The sequence below is a fragment of the Pantherophis guttatus genome, chromosome 8 (assembly GCF_059756535.1).
Source record: "Pantherophis guttatus breed Tessera chromosome 8, ASM5975653v1, whole genome shotgun sequence".
NCBI lineage: Eukaryota > Metazoa > Chordata > Lepidosauria > Squamata > Colubridae > Pantherophis > Pantherophis guttatus.
Window position 1 is genome coordinate 78327957 of NC_142070.1, and position 22749 is coordinate 78350705.

General features: G+C 45.9%; 1 protein-coding gene across 2 annotated transcripts in view; it reads left to right on the forward strand.

The window, feature by feature from the left end:
* Window positions 1–19929, forward strand: part of NWD2 (NACHT and WD repeat domain containing 2) — an 86169-nt gene extending 66240 nt beyond the window's left edge. For both annotated transcript variants that reach the window (XM_060690814.2, XM_034442505.3), the window contains 3 exons: window positions 5528–5672; window positions 8275–8864; window positions 15379–19929. In XM_060690814.2, coding sequence (XP_060546797.2) covers window positions 5528–5672; window positions 8275–8864; window positions 15379–19311 — 4668 coding nt within the window. In that variant the 3' untranslated portion in view covers window positions 19312–19929. The remainder of the gene's footprint in view (window positions 1–5527; window positions 5673–8274; window positions 8865–15378) is intronic.
* The last annotated feature ends 2820 nt before the right edge of the window (window positions 19930–22749 follow it).

Consider the following 22749-nt stretch of genomic DNA (forward strand, 5'->3'; position numbering starts at 1 on the left):
CAATAAACTATGGTACATGCCCACAACACACGCATATTCTAACACAGGTAGTCCTCAACGTACGACCACCATGGAGCCCTGAATATATGTTGCTAAGCGAGAAATTTGTTCAGTGAGTTTTGCCCCGTTTTCCGACTTTTCTTGCCACGTTTGAGAAGTGAAGCGCTGCAGTGGTTAAATGAGGAACACGTTTGTTAAGTGAATCTGGCTTTCCCGTTGACTTGGCTTGTCAGAAAGTCATGGAAAGTGGTCACGGGACAGTGATAACGTCATAAATACAGGTCAGTCAAGCCTCCGAATGTAAATCATATGGCCATGGGGTGATGTGATGGTCGTAAGTGTGAAAAATAGAAGAGAATAACAGAGTTGGAAGGGACCTTGGAGGCAAGGGTGAAATCCAACAGGTTCTGACAGGTTCTGACGAACCGGTAGTGGAAATTTTGAGCAGTTCAGAGAACTGGCAAATACCACCTCTGGCTGGCCCCAGAGTGGGGTGGGAATGGAGATTTTGCAGTATCCTTCCCTTGCCATGCCCACCAAGCCACGCCCACCAAGCTACGCCCACAGAACCGGTAGTAAAAAAATTGGATTTCACCACTGCTTGGAGGTCTTCTATCTGCCGCTACCTAGGATTGAACTCACAGCCTCCGGATTGTGAGGCGAGAGCTTCACCTCTAGGCCACCACACCACTCTTAAGAACAGTTCATTTAATGACCGTTCAAAGTTACAACGGCACTGAAAAAAGTGACTTATCACTAGTTTTCACATTTACGACTGTTGTGGCATCCTCATGGGTCACGTGATTATCATTGAGATGCCTGGCAATTGGCTCATATTTATGACGGTTGCAGTGTCCCGGGGTTATGTGATCTCGTTTTGCGACCTTCTGACAAGCCGACTCAAATGGGGGAAGCCAGATTCCCTTAACAACAATTGAACAAGTACAGTGATTCATTTAACAGCTGTGGCAAGAAACGGTCGTAAAATGGGGAAACTCACTTAACAAATGTTTCACTTAGCAACGGAAATTTGGAGCTCAACTGTGGTTGTAAGGCAAAGACTACCCATATAATCACTGTACATATCCTTTTCTCTAATTGCTAAGTATTTGTTCTTTCTTCTCCCATTTTTTAACTGTGTAAACTGCCCAAAATCGTTTCAGAGTCTTCCAAAAGTAATATATACATACATACATACATACATACATACATACATACATACATACATACATACATACATATATATATATATAAATTTTCTTACTTCTTCGTAGGGTTTATGTGTGTTTTTCTTCCTTGGCTACGTAGGGAAAACCTGGCTAGAAGAAAAACACACATATATATATATGTATACACACACATATATTTCTCTTTAGCCAGGTTCTACCTATGTAAACCAAGATATTATGCAGCCCTAGTTCAGTGAAATCACAGGGCTGCATAATATCTTCGCTTACGTAGGTAGAACCTGGCTATTGGGGGCGAATCACTCGCCCCCACGGAGAGGGCTCGTAACTTGGGCGTCCTCCTGGACGCACGGCTGTCGTTAGAAGATCATTTGACGGCCGTGGCCAGGGGGGCTTTTTATCAGGTCCGCCTGATACGCCAGTTGCGCCCCTTTCTAGATCGGGACTCCCTACGCACAGTCACTCAGGCACTCGTCACTTCCCGCCTGGACTACTGCAACGCTCTCTACATGGGGCTCCCCCTGGGGTGCACCCGGAGGCTCCAGCTGGTCCAGAACGCGGCCGCGCGGGGGATTATGGGGGCGACGAGGCGCTCCCATGTAACACCTCTCCTGCGCGAGCTGCACTGGCTCCCGGTGGTCTTCCGGGTGCGCTTCAAGGTGTTGGTGACCACCTTTAAAGCGCTCCATGGCTTAGGGCCGGGGTACTTATGAGACCGCCTTCTGCCACCAATAGCCTCCCACCGGCCAGTACGCTCGCACAGAGTGGGCCTCCTCAGGGTGCCGTCCGCCAGACAATGTTGGCTGGCGACCCCCAGGGGGAGAGCCTTCTCTGTGGCGGCGCCCACCCTCTGGAACAACCTCCCCCCAGAGATACGTACAATAACAGACCTCCGGATTTTTCGTCGGGCCCTGAAAACCCATTTATTTCAACTAGCTGGGCTGGCTTGAGTTAATTTTAAATTGATTTTAAATTGGATTGTTTTAATTTACGGCCAAAATATTTAATTATTTTAATACTGTTTTTTAAATTTTGTATGGTTGTTTTTTTTTTGTTTTTTTTTTACTTAGGCTGTTCACCGCCCTGAGTCCTATTTTGGAGAAGGGCGGTATAGAAATTTAAACAAATAAATAAATAAAATAAAATAAAGAGAAATACACATAAAACCTACGAAAAAGAAAGAAACACACACACACACACACACACACATATATAACTTTTATTGTGTTGTTTTTATTTAATAGAAAACAACTAAGCTACCACATCTCAGTGTAGTAACTTGTAATTGTCATCGTCATTTAACGACTCCATCATCCCTTGCAGGATGGAGTCAGGGAAACCGAATGGAGCTAGCAGAGTGTTTTAATGGCCGGATGCCTTTCCTGTCACCAACGCGGAGTTTTGTTCAGCAGATATATTCTCAGTGTGCCCAGAGAGAGAAACAATCTGCCGCTACCTAGGATCGAACTCACAGCCTTCCGATTGTGAGGCAAGAGCTCCACCTCTAAGCCACTGCACCACTGTGACTTGTAATGATCTTCAGTTATTCTTGGTGGGATATTTTACTGAAACCCACCTTTACCTTTTAACGCCATTTTTCATCCCACGGTAACAACTTTGAATCAGCACACCGTTTAAAAAAAATATTCCTTCTTTCAGATTTGTGCCTACTATTCCTGAAGGATTTTTTTCCCCCAACAAAACAAGAATCCGTTGCAGTCACACCCTGGTCTCTGAAGCTGAAATATTACAAGTGCTTTCCCTTAAGGCTCGCGCTGTAAATGTAAATAATTTTTTTTTTAAAAGTGTCATTTTTGCAACCCCACCTAATTTTTTCTGCAATTAGAGCCCGATGCATTTATTTCTGGAGCAGCAGATAATTTGTGTTTAATCGTCTTTTTGCAGATGACATTCAGAAACAATCTTGACAAAGCAATGCATCAGAAGCTAAAGAGGATCTCTTATCTATTCTGCCTTTTTTTATTACATATTAACAGAGTTGGAAGGGACCTTGAAGGTCATCTAGTCCAACCCTCTGCCCAAGCAGGAGACCCTACACCCGTAATGGTGAACCTATGGCATGTGTGCCAGAGGTAGCACGCAGAGCCCTCTCTGTGGGCACACACGCCATCACCAGTTCCTCTTCTGGTTTGTGGTCCACACAGCCAGCTGGTGTTTGCGGGTGCCAGAGCACCGAAAAACGGTCTGAAAATGGCCCAAAAACGGCCGAAAAACAGGCACGCGCGCACTCGCCAGCTGATCTTCGGGTTTCCAGTGCTCACCTCTACGAGTTTCCCTTTATTCTGAATATGTGCCGTAGAGTTTCTTACCTGTTATCAAAATTTTATGCTCCCGCTAACAGTGCAGCAAAGATAAAAGTGTGTCTATTTTGGTTGCTCCCCAATTAAAATGGCAAAACTTTTATCTTGACCGCATTGAAAGCACTTCTCTTAATTTTGCTCACTTATCTTACCGTGGACTAATCACTTACATCGTCTTGCCGTCAGAAATTGTGGGTGCTTCATCCCTGGGGGTTTTTTAAGAAGAGACTCAGCAACCTGCAGCTCTGGAGCCGCATGTGGCTCTTTCACCCCTCTTCTGCGGCTCCCTGTCACTGAAAATATGCGTCACAATCGCCAATGTGCGACACCCACTGGCACACAATTTATTGAGCTTTTCAACCCCCGGTAGGCCAACCATGGATAAATCCAAGAAAAGAAAAGTTTCAGAAGAAAACAGAACATTTAATTCAACAACATATGCTAGCTCAAGAAATAGTCAGGCACGGGAAGGGTTTTGTGGCTCCCGGTGCTTTCTTTTCTGTGGGAAACGGGTCCAAATGGCTCTTTGAGTGTTTAAGATTGCAGACCCTCTGGACTGGACAGCCATTTGTCTGAAATGGTATACGGTCTCCTGCTTGAACTGGGGGTTGGACTAGAAGACCTCCAAGGTCCCTTCCAGGTCTGTTCTGATTGATCACTCTTGAGAGCAGTTATCTTAATACAGCTCGTTTATCTTGAATTATACGCACCATTTAAATATTCATTTAAAATGAATATTCCTTCCTTCAGAGTTGTGCATATCGTTTCTGAAGTATTTGATGGTTTTTTTTCTGAAAGCAGAAGGGCGGCAAATAAATTTAATATATAGAAATATTAAACCAGGGGTGTCAAATTCAATTTCTTTTGAGGGCCGCATCAAGGTTGAGTTTGACCTCAGAGGGCTGGGAGTGGGGGCGTGTTGTGTAGTGGGCTTCAATAGGCAAGAACCAGTCCAACATAGCTTCCACAGCATTTATTGACTCAAAAATGCTTAACGCATTGTAAGCCGCCCTGAGTCTCCGGAGAAGGGCGGCATATAAATCAAATAAAAAAAAATGGAACCGAGGAACTGCAGGAAAATGCCTGTTATTTATACTCTAGGCTCACAGGGCCTTAACCAATCATAAAACTAGAAAAAGCCCGCCCAAATATCAATATGCTAAGTTTCCCTCCAAAACAGTCTGCGTCATCTAAAGTAGGGGTGAAATCCAACAGCTTCTGACAGGTTCTGGAGAACTGATAGCGGAAATTTTGAGCAGTTGAGAGAACCGGTAGTGGAAATTTTGAGCAGTTCGGAGAACCGGTAGTGGAAATTTTGAGCAGTTCGGAGAGCCGGTAGCGGAAATTTTGAGCAGTTCGGGGAACCGGTAGCGGAAATTTTGAGCAGTTCAGAGAACCGGTAGCGGAAATTTTGAGCAGTTCGGAGAACCGGTAGCGGAAATTTTGAGCAGTTCAGAGAACTGGCAAATACCACCTCTGGCTGTCCCGAGTGGGTGGGAATGGAGATTTTGCAATATCGTTCCCCAGGAGTCAGGAGGGAATGGGGATTTTGCAGTATTCTTCCCCTGCCACGCCCACTAAGCCACACCCACAGAACCGGTAGTTAAAAAAAATTGGATTTCACCACTGATCTAAAGGTTAGTTTCATTTTAACACAACTATATGGCTGGGGTAGGTGGGGCCATGGTGGGCAGAGTGCTGCTGGAGGCCAGGGAGGCCGAAAACGGGCCTTGGTGGGGGGGCACACACAGCTCCCCTGTGGCCTATTTTGGCCAGCAGAAGCACAGCGGACCAGTCCTTTGATATCTTCAGCCAGGCCCTACGGGCCAGATTTAAGCACCCCGCAGGCTGGATCCGGCCCACAGGCCTTGAGTTGGACATCCCTGTATTAAAAAACATAAAACCTGCCAAGTTAATTTTATCGAGACTGTTTTATGCAATTGTCTAAACCCTGGCACTGATCTTCCCTCTCTCTTTTTTTTGTTTCTCCTTTCTTTTTGTCTTTTTGTTGCTTTAAAGATGGAAGCCTCTTGCAACCCTGTCAGTGAGAGCAAATGGCAGGAGATATCAGAAGAAATTAAGGTGATGTTTAAGACAGCCGTGAAGATACTGTATGAAAAGGGGAAAATGAAACACAGTCAAGCAAAGCGCTATCTTTCCTCTGGTAAACATAAAATCCAGGTGCACAGTGCGTAGACAGATATTTAGCTGAGATAGGATTGCACCCGATCAGGGAAGTATGTCCCCCCCACCCCACCCCCCAAAAAAAGCTCCTTGGATCTGAATCGTAGCCACTAAATAATGGTATGCAATTCTCCATCGCAGGGATTATTGTTCCTAAATTATGTCTCTTCAGCCCCACTCCTGAAACGATGAAGAGATAGAAAAGACACTGTAGAGGTTGTCCTCGACTTACGACCACAATAGAAGCCATCCCCCAAGGTGCTTTCTTTTTTAGGTTTTTTTTTTACAAGAGGCCACCGGACTTTCTGGTTTTTCTTTGAAGAGGTTTCGCTTCTCATCCCAAGGAGCTTCCTCCATTCTGATGAGAGCCTTGCGTTGCTGTGGCTGAGTCGGGCGTTTGTTCAAGTGAGTTTTGCTCCCGTTGTGCGACCTTCCTTGCCACCGCTGCTAAGCGGACCACTGCAGTTGTTAAGCTGCTGACATGGTGGCTGAGCGAATCAGGCTTCCCCATCTGATTTCAATCATCAGAAGGTCATCGGAAGGTCAATCACGTGACACACATACACAGCCCAGGACATAAATACGAATCTGTCGCCAAGCATCTGAGTTTTGATCATGTGACAGATGATAATGCTACAATGGTAGTAAGCAGAGGCCAGTTTTAACCAGTTCAAGTGAACTGGTAGCAGAAATTTTCTCTGGTTCGCCGAAACGGCAAAGTGTGAAAAATGGTCATAAGCAATGGTGGGATTCAGCCAGTTCGGGAGAACCGGTTGTTAACTTTCTGAGCAATTTGGCAAACTGGTTGTTGGAAGAAATCATTAGGGCAGAGAACCGGTTGTTAAATTACTTGAATCCCACCACTGGTCATAAGTCACTTTCTCCAGTGCTGTTGTCAGTTCGAACGGTCGCTAAATGAACGGTTGTAAGTCGAGGACTATCTGTATAACCTTAACAGAGCATAACTGGCTTTGTCTTCCTAGTCCCAAGAATAGAATATGGGGAAACAATTAGAGAAGCTTGATAGAGCTTGATACGGCCTAAATGTCTATGGAGATTCTCAGTCATCCAGGTCATGTTTTTCCCAAAGATGCTTTTTCTAGAGGCAACTGGACCTTCTTGCTATTCTTTGAAGATGTTTTGCTTCCCATCCAAGAAACTTCTTCAGCTCTGTACTGTATAGCTAAATACCTATGGAGATTCTCAGTCATCCAGGTCATGGTTGTCCCAAAGGTGCTTTTTCAAGAGGCACCTGGACTTTCTGGTTTTTCTTTGAAGACTTCTCATCCAAGAAGCTTCTTCAGCTGTCATCTATCTCCAACCTACAGTCCTTTCAGCAGTTCCAAGAAGGCTCCACACTCATTTGCACTACTCAGGTGACCCTGAGGACACTGTTCTGTCCCTGTCTCACACACGCACACAAACAGTCAGCCAGGAGTTAAATAAAACTTGCAGACAATAAATTCCTTCGATAACAGGATTGGCAGCAACCCAGTAGCTGCTTGCCAAGAACTTTACTCACAGAGAATCAAAACAAATACACAAAGCCACAGAATTGTCAAGTCCAGTCCGTATTAAATCCAAGGCAGGCAGATAACGTAGTTTCAGAGATACAATGCGACTCGCTAGTTGTTTAGTTTTGTCCGTCACAGAGCCTAAATGGCCACCACACCCCCTTTTATCCCCTGTGGGGTGTGGTCCAGTGATTCAGCTTAATCTCTGGCATGCCTCCTTTTCTGCTGTGTGCGCTTGTCTCTCCGACGCTGGCGTGGATCCAGCCAAGACTTATCTTCGTCACTGTCCGACTGCAACTGCTCGGCGATACCTGGCTCCTGGCCAATCTCTTCTCCTTCGGGAGACACCTGAGGCATTGCCAGAGAGGAGGGTCCTGGAGAGGGAGGCCTGTCCAACTCCTCTCCTTCACTTTCGGAGCCTTCTCCCTCCGATAAGACGGGCTCGGGGGTCGGAGTCACAACAGACACAGATAGACCTCCAGATGGCCTCAATGACTTGCTAAAAAGAATGCAAATGACCAGTTGTCTGCAAGGAATATAAATCCTTCCATTCTCCACCATCCAGTCAGAGCTGAAGAAGCTTCTTGGATTTGAAGAGAAGCTTCTTCAATGAAAAACAAGGAAGTCCAGTTGCCTCTTGAAAAAATACCTTTGGGATAACCATGACCTGGATGACTGAGAATCTCCATAGACATTTAAGATGGGCGGACAGCAGCTCCCAGAATCCCCCCCCCGCCAACCAATTAACCTCAAGAACTTTAAGATGGGTGGACTTCAATTCCCAGAATATTCCCAACCAATCTCAGGAACTTTAAGATGGGTGGACTTCAACTCCCAGAATTCCCCCAGCCAACCTTAGGAACTTCCCCACCATCTGGTCAGAGCTGAAGAAGCTTCTTGGATGAGAAGCGAAACGTCTTCAAGGAAAAACCGGAAAGTCCAGTCGCCTTTTGGGGAAAAAAAGCACCTTTGATACGGTCTAGTAAATTTGGATTCCGCGCAGCAGATTCCACTTTATTCTCCGCAATCTTGATGTTCTCTTATTTTTTTTCTCTCTCTTCCTCACAGCTATCGAAGACGAATTCGATTTTGCCTTAGGAAAACAAACCCCGGCTTTTTTAAAGAAGTGTGTTTGCTATATCCGGAAGATTGCCAACATCGACCGTTTTGTGAAGGCTCCCGAGATGGAGAAATACATAGATGTGCTCCACGGAGGCGGGAAGTTTCTGAGGGATCCAGAAGCGCTTGAGAAACTCATCCGACTGAGGGACGAATTTGTACCCACCATTGTGGCTTCGTCCAACTTGAGAGTCTACACTTCCGTTACCCATTGTGACATCAAGTACGGTTACACCCAAGAGGTGGAGAGCCACTACATCGAAGGCCTCGGCAAACAGTTCTACGAAGACATGATCGACATCATCCAAGCAACAGTCCAACAGAATTTCGACATAGAGACGGACTGGATTTTTGATGAGGTCCTGCAACACACCTCTCTGGCTAGAACTTACTCTTCCTTCTATGAATATAGATGTGAGGCCAGAACTATCATGCGTAAATACCTCCTGCCGAAGAAAATGGGCCACGTTAATCCTCTGATCGTCTATGGAGGGCCATGCACCGGAAAAACGTTTTTATTAGCAGAGGTGGCAAAGAAGGTAAAAGCCAATAGCCCTCCTGTGATTCCCCCCCCCCCGTTTTAAACGTAATTGAAGATTAAATGTCTGTAGAGATATTCAGACATCCAGGTCATGGTTGTCCCAACGGTGCTTTTTTCAGGAGACAACTGGACTTTCTTTTCTTTTTTTACTTTTGAAGAGGTTTCACTTCTCATCCAAGAAGCTTCTTCAACTCTGACAGGATTCCGTTCCCCACTATCCTGTCAGAGCTGAAGAAGCTTCTTGGACAAGAAGCGAAACGTCTTCAAAAGAAAAAAAAAACCAAGAAAGTCCAATTGCCTCCTGAAAAAAAGCCCCTTTGAGATAATTGAAGACTGCTTCTCCGTTTTATTTTAAGTCTATTCGTGGCAAGCTGTAATTAGAGCTTTCTCTAGATTGCTTCCCCTCTTGGCTGTCCTATTCTTGAAGCCGCATATAGAAAGGAGAAAGCATTTGACTCATTGAAGTTGATGAGAGTCTTAAAGCAGGCACACGCAAAGAGGCTGAAAGAGGCACTTTTGCCTATCTTTTGAATCAGTTTTGAAGCAGAGACAGAGAAAGAGAGATAAAGAGCGATAAAGAGAGACAAAGAGAAAGAGAGACAGAGACAGAGAGACAGAGACAGACAGACAGACAGAGACAAAGAGAGATAAAGAGAGATAGAGAGACAGACAGACAGAGACAGAGAAAGAGAGAAAGAAAGAGAGAAAGACAAAGAGACAGAGACAGAGAGACAGAGAAAGAGATAAAGAGAAAGAGACAGACAGACAGATAGATAGAGACAAAGAGAGACAGAGAGACAGAGACAGACAGACAGAGAAAGAGAGACAAAGAGAAAGAGACAGACAGACAGACAGAGACAGAGAGAGACAGAGACAGAGAGTGGCCATGCCCACCAAGCCACACCCACCATGCCCACCAAGCCACACTATGCCCACTAAGCCACGCCCACAGAACCGGTAGTAAAAAAAATTGGATTTCACCACTGTTGAGAACTCTATTTTAGCACAACTTACTAATCAATAAGTACCACTCGTGCTATTTAGAGAGCAACATGCTTCTGATCTTAAAGGAGATGGTTCTGCAAATGTAGAATTAGAGGACAAGTCATAGATGTATTATACATTCATGAATTTTCAAGATTTACAGATTAACAGAGTTGGAAGGGACCTTGTATGCAGTGGTGGGATTCAAATAATTTAAAAACCGATTCTCTGGCCTAATGACCGGCCGGGTGGGCGTGGCTATGGTAGGCGTGGCCATGGAGTGTCACAGGTAGCATTCGGCCTCTTGCACCCCCCTGGGAGCAAAAATGGGCCGCGCAGGGGGGGCACACGGCACACACCCCCGCACCCTGTTTTGGGCTTAGTAGGCCTCTCTGCAGCCTCCTGGGAGCAAAAACGGTGCAATTGGGGCCCTGCACCGCATCCACCCATGCCCCATTTTGGGTGTAGTAGGCCTCCCTGCACTTACCTGGGAGCAAAATGGGGCGCGCGGGGACTCCTGGAAGGGGCGGGGAGGGGAGGGGCCAGCCTGAACCGGCCCGAACCGGCTGAATCCCACCACTGCTTGTGTCATCTAATCCAACCGCCTGCCCAAACAGACCCTACACCATTTTTGACAGATGGCAGCCCAGTCTCTTCTTGAAAGCTTCCAGTGATTAAAGCCTTCTAATTAAAAACAACCTTAAGAGAGTCACGGATGTGCAGACTTCTAGCTTTAAAATTTGAATGTTTCCTCAAGGACATTTGGTCATGTATTCTTCGGGCTTGAGTGGCTCTAATTTAACATCGTAGCAATTTTCTGCCCAAGATCCTCTAGAATGATTCCTAACCATTATTTCTACTGGTCAAACTTGAATTTAAACCATGATTTTGTAAAGCAAGCATGGTTTAATGAAATGTACTCCTTTTTATAGTATCTAGAATTGTCCATCTCGGACCGTGATGGCAAATCTATGGCACGCATGCCCAAAGTTTAGCTTTTCCGGAGTGCGATCCTTTCATATGTGCGGCAGTGCTGAAAACTGGTGTGCACATGTGTGCCGGCCAACTGATTGTCAGGCACGCATGCATGCCAGAATCCGGAAATTTGGCTTTTCAGGAGTGCGATCCCTTCACATGCGTGGCAGTGCTGAAAACCACTGTGCACATGTGCGCCAGCCAGCTGATTGTCAGGGATGCATGCATGCCAGAACCTGGAAATTTGGCTTTTCCGGAGTGCGATCCCTTCGCACGCGCAGCAGTGCTGAAAACCGGTGTGCACATGCGTGCCAGCCAGCTGATTGTCAGGGACGCATGGATGCCAGAATCCAGAAGTTTAGCTTTTCCAGAGTGTGTTCCCTTCGCATGTGCAGCAGTGCTGAAAACTGGTGTGCACATGCGCGCCAGCCAGCTGATTGTCAGGGACGCATGGATGCCAGAATCCGGAAGTTTAGCTTTTCCAGAGTGTGATCCCTTCGCACATGCGGCAGTGCTGAAAACCAGTGTGTGCATGTGCGCCAGCCAGCTGATTGTCAGGGACGCATGGATGCCAGAATCCGGAAGTTTAGCTTTTCCAGAGTGCGATCCCTTTGCACATGTGGCAGTGCTGAAAACCAGTGTGTGCATGTGCGCTAGCCAGCTGATTGTCAGGGATGCATGGATGCCAGAATCCGGAAGTTTAGCTTTTCCAGAGTGCGATCCCTTCGCACGCGCAGCAGTGCTGAAAACCGGTGTGCACATGCGTGCCAGCCAGCTGATTGTCAGGGACGCATGGATGCCAGAATCCGGAAGTTTAGCTTTTCCAGAGTGCGATCCCTTTGCACATGCGGCAGTGCTGAAAACCAGTGTGTGCATGTGCGCTAGCCAGCTGATTGTCAGGGACGCATGCATGCCAGAACCCAGAAGTTTGGCTTTTCCGGAGTGTGATCCCTTCGCACGCACAGCAGTGCTGAAAACTAGTGTGCGCATGCGTGCCAGCCAGCTGATTGTCAGGGACGCATGCGTGCTAGAATCCAGAAATTTGGCTTTTCCAGAGCACGGCCCCGACAAGCATGTTATCACTGTTCTATGACTTTCCCCTGGTGAAGACAACCAGCAAACAGAGATGAAAAAGAATATAATTGTAGACTGAATGATATTTCAGTGAAATAACAAGCTAGAATATGCTTTATGCTTTATTAAAGCAATGATCACAAAATTGCTTTGGGTGTCATGGAGATAATTAAATAGTCCTCTATTGCCAAACAGATAGGCAACACATAATTGCGTTAATTAAAAAGAATACTATTGTATTCCAATAAGGTTAAAAACCAGGTAAAATTTTCAATTGCCCATTATAATACGTCTTTATAACGTAGTATCTCAATTCATAATGCAAAACATTCCGATAAGTATCCCAGTTAAAGATGCTATAAGCACCATAACATTTTTAATCAAGAGCCCCAAAGTAACACAGTTTAGAATACTGGAATGACAGAGTCGGAAGGGACCTTGGAGGTCTTCTAGCCTGACCCTCTGCTCAAGCAGGAAACTATAACATTCTGAGCAAATGGCTTGTTGAACCCACGATTTCTGGAGGCAAGCGGTTCCACTGCTTAATCGTTCTCATGAAGAGTAAATTTCGCCTTAGTTCTCCTTATTATGAGCCTCGGTGACGCAGTGGTTAGAGTGCGGTACTGCAGGCTACTTCTGCTGCCTGCCGGCTGCCTGCAATTTAGCGGTTCGAATCTCACCAGGCTCATGGTTGACTCAGCCTTCCATCCTTCCGAGGCGGGTAAAATGAGGACCCAAAATTGTTGGGGGCAATATGCTGGCTTTGTAAACTGCTTAGAGAGGGCTGTAAAGTGGTATATAAATCTAAGTGCTATTGCTATTGCTTGTTCTAGGTGGGATCTCTCTTTGATAGGCCTCCATCCATTAACTTCTTGTCCTAATGTCAGGTACCACCCCTTCTTTTCTGTGACACTGTTCTGCCCCAGCTATGGAACCCAAGAAATGTAGCACACACAAAACTCCGAACAACTCCGTTTACTACAAACAGTCTTTTTGTCAAACGCAGGCTATTACTAAAAATGTCCTTAACAGCCTGCCAGGAATTCCAAAGATTAGATAAAGGCTTACAAGAGTTGGCAATAAGCCCAGAAACCAGGTTTGCAAGGAAACTTCACTCTCAAATGCTCAGCGAGCGACCGGACGAACATACGTTGTTTTCTGCAACATTTGCCAGCTGTGTGCAAACTTAAATAGGCTAAGGGAGTGGCCAATTAGCCCCAAGCCTTACACTTGAGGAGACCTCCTCCTGAGTAACCACTCCTGCCTTTTGGCAGCTCTGCGTGCCCGTGCATTGAGAAGAGGCTCCTCCACTTCACTCTCTTCACTTGAAGGAGCCTCTGGAGGTTCTGAAGGCCCTGGCTGAATCTCTGCCTCTGGCATCACATCTTCTTCAGCCTCCTCGCTGTCCAACTTGAGCGCCAGCTGCACAGGCTGCCTCCTCGTCGTTGGGATCAGCCACAATCCACGCAGGCCGCTGGTGGGCCACAACAGACAGCCCCTCAAATACTGGAAGACTGCTATCAAATTACTCCTAGTCCTTCTCTTCATTACGCTGGACATACCCAGTTCCCACAATCATTTTTAATGTACAGGTAGTCCTCAACATATGGCCAAAATTGAGCTCAAAATTTCTGTTGTTAAGTGAGAAATTCGTTAACTGAGGTTTGCCCCATCTTACAACTTCCCTTGCCATGTTGTTAAGTTTAGCACTGCAGTTGTTAAGTTAGTCACACCATTGTTAAGAAGTGAATCTGACTTCCCCATTGACCTTGCTTGTCAGAAGGTCACAAAAGGGGATTCCATAATCCCGGGACACTGTGACCGTCATAAATGTGAGTCACTCATCAAACATCTGAATGTAAATTGCATAACCCTGTGTTCTGCCCTAGCTACGGACCCCAAAGAACGCAGCACACACAAAGTCCATTTAAACCTTAATTTACTGAATAAACCAGTCTTTTACGACAACGGCTGTTAATTAACTGCATTAACAGCCGCCAAAAATTCAAAGAATAATAACTGAAAGCTTACTGTGGTTGGCAGAATGCCCAGAAGCAATTTGCAGGAAGCTGATAAGATAAGCAAGACAAGACACGAAGGCATGTGAACGAAGTTGTTCCCTGCAAATTGCTTCAGTTGGCGTTCCTCCTTAAATAGGCTAAGGGAGTGGCCAATTAGCCCCAAGCCTTACTCTCGAGGAGATCTCCTCCTGAGGAGCTACTCCTGCCTTTTGGCAGCTCTGTGCGCCCGTGCATCGAGAAGAGGCTCCTCCTCTTCTTCCTCTTCACTTATAGGAGCTTCTGGAGGTTCTGAAGGCCCTGGCTGAATCCCCGCCTCTGGCACCACATCTTCTCCAGCATCCGAATGCAAATCACATGACCCTGGCTGCAGCGGTCAAAAGTGTGAAAAATGCTCATAAGTCCCTTTTTTCGGTGCCATTGTAACTTCGAATGGTCACTAAATGAACCGTCAAGGACTATATGTAATTTTGTATAAAATGCTAGTTTTGCACTTGTTTTCCTTTGAAATGATTACGAAATATATGATATAAAAATGATGTAATCCTAAGTGGGTATTTTCAGGCCACAAAAATAGCTGTTTTATGTATTTGGCTAAATTTTGGTTAATTTGGCCACATGACCACAGAAACAGCACTGGCTCAATGACCTGATCAAAAGGGGATCACGTGACCTGGGGACACTGCGACCGTCATAAATGTGAGTCAGTTTGTCAAGCATCCAAACTTAAATTGCATGACCATGGGGATGCTTTAAAGGTCGTAAGTGTGAAACATGGTCATGGGTCACTTTTTTCGGTGCCATTGTAACGGTCACTAAACCAACTATTGTAAGTCGAGGACTACCTGTATTTACCGTGTGTTGTGGCCTGTCGACCACCAGCCCCTCCAGCAGCCAAATCAGAGGAGGAGGAGGTGTGGGAGTCAGGGTCAGGATCGAGGCAACCTGAGAGCTCCGAGGGGGAAGAGGTAATGGAGCTGGCAAAGAGAGAGGGATAGGTGGAGCCTGGGCCATCCATCAGCCCTCAGAGGGAGAGTCAATAGCCCCTAGATCTGGAGGTGGCTGATGAGGAGGAGGAGGAACAGCTGGGTCCAGTGCCTGACATGCAGATGCACAAAAGGCAGAGGAGAGGAGAGCAGTGGAAATATATGGGCTGGTCCTTGGGATAGAAGAGATACTGCTGCTAGCGAAGCCCCACCCTAGCTTTTGGGATGGGGGCGGAGATGAATAAATGTAGCAGAGAACTATCCATCTTCCTGCCGGACGGACTTGTTACCTGCAGTGAGAGAGAAACTTTTTACCGGGGCTGCCAGCGCGCCTAATAAAGGAATCTTTTGAGTTCACTTCAGAGGGTTTGTCATGTTTGGAGAGTTGGGTCAGAACATGGTGTTTCTTGCTTGTGTGTTTGGATGAAGTCTACTAATTTGAACAATTAATCTATTTGTACTTCTACGTTTGCAGGCTTATGCTTGGCTGAAGGAAGAGATAGGACCGGAATCGGATCCTGTGGTGATCATAAGATTTATAGGATCTACAGAGATGAGCACAGACCTGAGAACTCTGCTTCAAAGTATTTGTGAACAGTTAACGGTCAACTATCGATGCCTCGTGCAAAGCTACCCAAAAAAGATCCACGATCTCCGAGACTTACTCATTAACCTTTTGAATGAGCCTTCCTTTCATCGTCCCCTGGTTTTAATCTTTGATGCTCTGGAACAGCTGGCGGATCACGAGGATGCCAGGAAATTATGGTGGCTTCCTGTTCACCTGCCTCGTTCGGTGCGAATTATCTTGTCCACGTTGCCGAACAAACACGGCATCCTGCAAAAACTGAAGAGCCTTATCCACGAGGAAGACAACTACATCGAGTTGACCGCGAGGGACAGAAAGACATGCAGTCAAGTCCTCAAGCAACAGTTGCTCCAAGTGAAGAGAAAAGTCACGTCGGGCCAGCAAATCTACGTCAACGAAGCTTTCTCGAAATGCACTCTGCCAATGTTTGTAAACTTAACCTTCCGAGAAGTTCGAAGTTGGAGATCTCACAAGGATGTTGACGGGTCTTCCCTCTGCATCACTGTTCATGACGGCATAGAGCAGATGTTCTGGTCTCTGCAGAACATCTGCGGACCGAGACTTTTATCCCGAGCTCTTGGCTATATCACAATATCCAAAACTGGCTTGAGTGAAATGGAATTGGAAGACGTTTTAGCCCTCGATAACACTGTCATGCTAGAACTAAGTCAACGCATCAGAAACCTCAATCCATTGAGAGTACCTTACATCTACATCGCCAAACTAAAAGAAGGATTAACGGGATACCTGATAGAAAGACAAGTGAAAAATGTAACTCTTTTAGTTTGGGCTAATCGGCACCTACAGCTGATTGCCCAAAAGATTTATCTTCACAGTGAAGAAGATGTGCATGAAATGCATGCTATCATCGCAGAGTATTTTTTAGGGGTTTGGTCCGGAGGCCGAAGGAAATCTCTTTACGGCGAAGATCAATATCTGAATGGCTGCTTGGACAGTGACTGCAGGAGTATGAACAATGAGGAGAGGCACATGATGGACCTCATGAATTTTGATAGGCAGTCTCCCGATCAGCCTTGGGTCTTCCAGTGCAATCCTTTGGAGCCTGACATTTTTTTCATTAACCACCGGAAAATGACCGAGCTTTTGCACCACCTGACTAAGTGCGGGAAATCCGATGACATTTTGTACGGCGTCATCATGAACTTCAGCTGGCTTTACACCATGATCAAAATTGGACAGTTTGACAAAGCCCTTTCGGATGTGGAGTTGGCCTACAACTACTCGCAGGAGAAAGAGCTGAAGTTTCTAGCAACTACCCTGAGGGCCATCAAATACAAAGTGATAAAATATCCAGGGACCCTCTCAGCTGAATTACAACAGAGGCTACTCCCAGTGATGAGTTCCTTGCCCAAACTGAGACAGCTTCTTCTAGAGTGTGACAAAGATGGCCCTAAGTATTGTTCTATTGTTCCACTTCATTCTTCCATGGATGTCACTTATAGTCCTGAAAGGCTACCTCTGTCCTCCAGCTGCTCTCAAGTGACCGAAATCCTACCTACCTTCAATCCAAGTATAGTTATTGTTGCTCTAGAAAATGGATCCATCAGTACCTGGGATATCGAGACTCGCCAACTCCTAAGGCAAATTACAACCGCTCAGTCAGTTATTTTGGGCATGAAACTGACGAGCGATGAAAAATACCTTGTGGTGGCCACCACCAAGAACACACTCTTGATTTATGACAATCTAAACTCTTGTCTTCTCTCCGAGGTGGAAATTAAAGGATCAAAGCATAGCGGAATTGGAGTGAGTTCAAGTTTTATAAATGGATTTGCCCTCTCTGTAAACCACGTACTGTCATGGTTGGAAGCTAGTAAGGACATCACAGTGATCGATTTACTGTACGGATGGCCACTTCATCAGTTCCACTGTTGGTATGAAGTCACTTGCGTCCAGTGTTCAGGAGATGGGATGTACGCTTTCTGTGGACAACATCTGAACACTGCTTCGATATTTCATTTGGGCAGCGGCGACAAGCTGGCCACTGTGACCTCTGAATTCTCAGGAGGGTTTGTCAAGTTTCTTCTCGTCTTAGATGCAGCTCAAGAGATGGTCATGGTGGACAGTGAAGGAGCCCTTTCTATTTGGAACACAGAGGAAATTGCCCACCCTCAATTAATGGACGACTTCGATTGCAGGAGGGGGGATAGCGAATTTGTCAGCCTTGAACTTGCCGAAGACCAAAGCACCATTCTAATCTGCAAGTCCCTTGGGATTGACCTCCTGGACACGAGCATGTGGAAAGTCGTGGAAAAGTTTAGAGCGAAAAGGAACGAGCGCTTCATCTCGGCCACATTATCCAAGAACGGAGATTGTATCGTTGCGTCTATTGAAAATACCTCTGCCATTTTCGTTTGGAGAAGAGATACCGGGCAGTGCATGGTGACCTTACAAGAAATCTCAGGAAACATTGTCCGGTTGATGAAGTCAAACCATCACAACATGTTGCTCTCCTTGTCCACCAGCGGGGTCCTTTCGGTCTGGGACATTGATATTATCACTGCAATGTCCAACATTGACAAAACAGGCAAGCCAATCCAAAGACTGGTTTTGCCCGCGAAGGGGGAAGCAATTTACACGCTGGATGGATCTGAAGCTATCCATAAATGGAACTTCAGCACGGGATTCATTGAAGCAATATTTAAGCACGAAAGCCTGGTTGAAAACTGTGTCCTGACTTCCAACGGGAAATTGATGATTACGTCTGATGACAAATGCAGCCAGTATGTGTGGCAAACGGGTTCCGGAGAAAATCTCTTCCGCATTAATGGGCAAAAGATATGCCAGCTGTTGATAACCCATAACGACCAGTTTGTGGTCTCCCTCTGTGAGCAAAACGCATCCAGGGTTTGGAGGCTGTCTACCGGACACCGGGTGTGCAACATTCTTGTGTCCTTGCAGAATGCGTTTATCACCACTGCAAACACCTTTGTGGTTGGGATGACCAAGAACAAAGTCTTAGTGGTCAGCCTGTGGACTGGTAGCATAACCAAGAAGTTTTCTTGTGATGATGGCATCGCCATTGTGGATATCAAAAGCATTCCAGACTGCCCGGATATCGTGGTCTTTATAACATCTGCTGAAACCGTGAACATCTACAGTCTTACCGAGGAAGTCATCTCTAGACGTTTACAGCTGCCTAGTGGTTTCTTGAAAACGTTAGAGGATTTTGAAATATCGCCCAATGGGAAACTCGGGATTCTTTCTCGTGGGGATGAGAACATCAACATCCTGGATCTTCACAGCGGCAAACTTCGAGTAGTCCAGGCATCGGGTATCATCTGGAGGCAGAAGCTGTCTCAGGACGGACGCTACCTGGTGTACATTTGTTTTCGCAGCGGGGAAGACGATGATGATAACAGCGCCATCTCTACCTTAATTGTCGTGAGGTTGGCGGATGGCAAAAACATCGGGGCTTGCTCGCTGTACAAAACCCCCACTTTCCTAACTCTTTCCCAGAGGCACCTGAACATCATTGTGGGCTTCGACGATGGAAGCATCGCCACATACACCGTGGTGGATCGTGTGGACGCCGCCCTGAAAATCAAAATCGCGACGTCCAACAGCCGGCAGATTTTCAACAACGCCACTCAGTTGATGAAGCCCAAGTGTCACCATTACAGCTTCAAGGCAACCGCGGACTGCATCTGGAGAGAATCGACGGAGGTGTTTGCGCGAGACAGTCCCATCACGGTGGTGGATGCGGAGACCAGCGACGCCACCCCCACCAAAAAACACAACTATTGCTACGACAAAGTGTGTTCCGCCATAGACTGCAGAGTGTTCACCGCTGGCAACTAACTGTCGAAGGTGGAATTTTGCTTGTCTTTTCCGCACAGTGGATATCGCATTCGTATTGGGGCGCAAGCCCACTTTTAAAAGAGCTGATTTAAAAATGAACACAATTCACGAGGCAAAGAGAAAATATTGGAAGGCGAGGCTTGATCCACAGTCTTTCAAGCAATATCGTCCGATGTATTCTGCCAGGGGTTTTTTAAAAAAAATGGGGTAGGGAAGAAGGCTTTTCAATAAGCAACGACGCTATATTTCATATTGGAATGGGGCAGATCAAGCATTTTTTTTAAAAAAAAACAAAAAACACAAAAATCCAGCTGACCGGAAACAATTTTGAATTGATACCACTTGCAAAAAAAAAAAAAAAGTTTTTTTTTCTTTCTGATGGTGCAACCAGATGTTACATCACCCTGAAAGAGTTTGATGCATTCCATAAACATTTGAAATAGCAGCTGTTAGAAATCCTCCACACACACACACACTCAAACACATACAAAATAATTGTTTAAAAAAACAAACAGCCAAGGGATTTTTCAGCCAGTGAATAGCACTAATTCCCCCCAGATTTTCAGTCATGGCTATCCTTTCATGTAAATCTTTTGTCACTAAACTCAGCGATCTATAGCGCTGCTTCATTCTGCTTGGTTTTTCCTCTTACCTGGTTCAGGTAGAGTAGCAGGTGAAGTAATCTAAAAGTCACCACATAAAGAGCGAAGACATTGTCTTCGAATTTAGAAAAAAAATACCCCAAATTGCAAGCGTTTCAAACGTCGACGAAAATTTTCTATTGCAAAAATACAAATTTGTATACAATTGCTTATTTAGATCCTGTAAAGCAAGGGGTGTAGAAGAACTGGGGGATTCTAGGAATTGCAGTCCACAAGTTGCCAAGATTGGACACTCCTGCGTTACGGGATCTAGCGTGGCTGACTGGGGGAATTCTGGGAGTTGAAGTCCACAAGCCTTAAAGTTGCCAAGGTTGGACCCCGTGGTAAAGAAAGCAGTTTGGTTGGGATTTTGTGCTGTTTTCTATATCCTTCCCAAGAGAGTTGCAGGAGGCCATCTCAGCCGAAAACTGAGCTTGTGAGGGCCATGGGTGGCACTCCCAAGCTCCATTTTCACTGACAGAGGAATGCAGGAGGTTGTCGCAGACGAAAGCGGAGCTCTGGAGCCTGTTTTCACAGGCCACCACAGGCGCCCCCAATATGAGTGATGCCGAGCTGGCCACGCTCACCCTGGCCCCCCGAGGTCACACACAACCCTGATGTGTCCTGCCCCAGCTACAGACCCCAAAGAATGCAGCACACACAAAGTCCGTTCAAACCTTGGTTTACTAAATAAATCAGTCTTTTACAACAACGGCTGTTAATTAACTGCATTAACAGCCGCCAAGAATTCAAAGAATAATAACTGAAAGCTTACTGTGGTTGGCAGAATGCCCAGAAGCAATTTGCAGGAAGCTGATAAGATAAGCAAGACAAGACAAGAAAGTATGTGAACGAAGTTGTTCCCTGAAAATTGCTTCAGTCGGTGTTCCTCCTTAAACATGATGCGGCCCTCAATGAAATCGAGTTTGACATCCCTGGCTTAAGAGATAACATTTTTCCATTGGAAAGGGCATTAAGAACCGTCCACCCTGTTCCATTCTCTCTTTTTACGTCCAAAAAACCCCACTCTTAGGATCCATTGTGCGTTCTAAGAAACTCCGGCTGATTCTAATCTTTGCAAGAATCAGAATTGGGAAGGGTTCGCGCATCCTTCCCGACGCATTTAGTGTCTGCCTTATTGTCATTCCTGTTCTTTCCTGCGTGAAACACAGACGCGATGACCAAATTACTCGGGGATTCCAGTGACATGCTCGCAAACCACAACAGCAACAACAACAACAAAAATCTGGCTGCCTAAAGGGTTCTTTACTGTTACACTTTGTAATAAATTTCTTACTTTCTCTGTACAATATCCTACTCTTCACTTCCTGCCTTGGGCTGGCCTTTTATAAGATTTTATGGCATTTATGAAAAATAGGGATGCAATTCTGATATTTTGTTTTTAAAGTTCGTCTCCTCCTGTTCTCCTACCCTTCGCCTTTTCTAACCTAGGGCTCTCTCCAGATAGCCCTTAGAGGCGATGGGATTTGTAGTCCAAAGATATCTAGAAAGCCCTCTATGAAGTGGACATGTGCAGCTTAGTGGTGGGTTTCAAAGTTTTTTACTACCGGTTCTGTGGGCGTGGCTTGGTGGGCATGGTTTGGTGGGCGTGGCAGGGGAAGGATACTGTAAAATCTCCATTCCTTCCCCAATCCAGGGGAAGGATACTGCAAAATCCCCATTTCCTCCCGATCAGCTGGGACTCGGGAGGCAGAGAATAGATGGGGGCGGGGCCAGTCAGAATTTTTACTACCGGTTCTCCGAACTCCTCAAAATTTCCACTACTGGTTCTCCAGAACTGGTCAGAACCTGCTGAAACCCACCTCTGGTACAGCTCAATTAAGATATAGAGTACATGAGTTTCAGATGGAGGAACTCTCCCGTTAATTACAGAAAGTATAAAATGTTTCTAAAAGTCTCCCGAGTGTGAACAGCTTATATGTGTAGGCCGGTCTTCCTTTTTAATATAAAGGCCACCAGTGTCCCATCCCAGCTCGTGTGCATTTTATAACAGAAATAGGTAAAACACGTGCCTGTTCCAGTTTTGTCAGCCAATATTTGAGGACTCCAAGTATCCTATTTGTAAAATTCCCTGAAGCAGAAGCCCTCCAAGCTGATTTGCACAGGGGGTGAGTTTACACTTACTCACAGAGGGAATTTGCACATGATTTTTCGGGGGGGGGGGTCAATTTCCTTTTTGAAATCAACATTTTATATACAGCCTCCTGGGAGAGAGGTGCGGTGGCCTAGAGTTAGAGCTCTTGCCTCAGAGTCAGGAGGCTGTGAGTTCAATCCTAGGTAGCGGCAGGTATTTCTCTCTCTCTCTCTCGGCACAATGAGAATATAACCTGCTGAAGAAAACTCCGCATTGGCGACAAGGAAGGGCATCCGGCCATGAAACTCTGCTAGCTCCATTCAGTTGCCCAGACTCCACCCCGCAAGGGATTATGGGGGTTGTTAAAAGAAGATGATATATACAGCCTCCTGGGAGCCATTAAGTCTTGAATTGTCAAATGACGTGAGGCCAATGATGTACGTCCAAAGGGTGAAGAAGTTGCTCTAGAATACTTGTGGGTTTTTGGACTACTATGGAAACAGCTGCCTAATTCAATTGAAATTTGCAGCGGAGAAATTGGATATTAGGGTAGGCGTACCAGTTTTTTTTTTTTAATTTGATTTATATGCCGCCCTTCTCCGGAGACTCAGGGCGGCTTACAATGCGCTAAGCAATAGCCTTCATCCTTTTGTATATTTATACAAAGTCAGCTTATTGCCCCCACAAACTGGGTCCTCAATT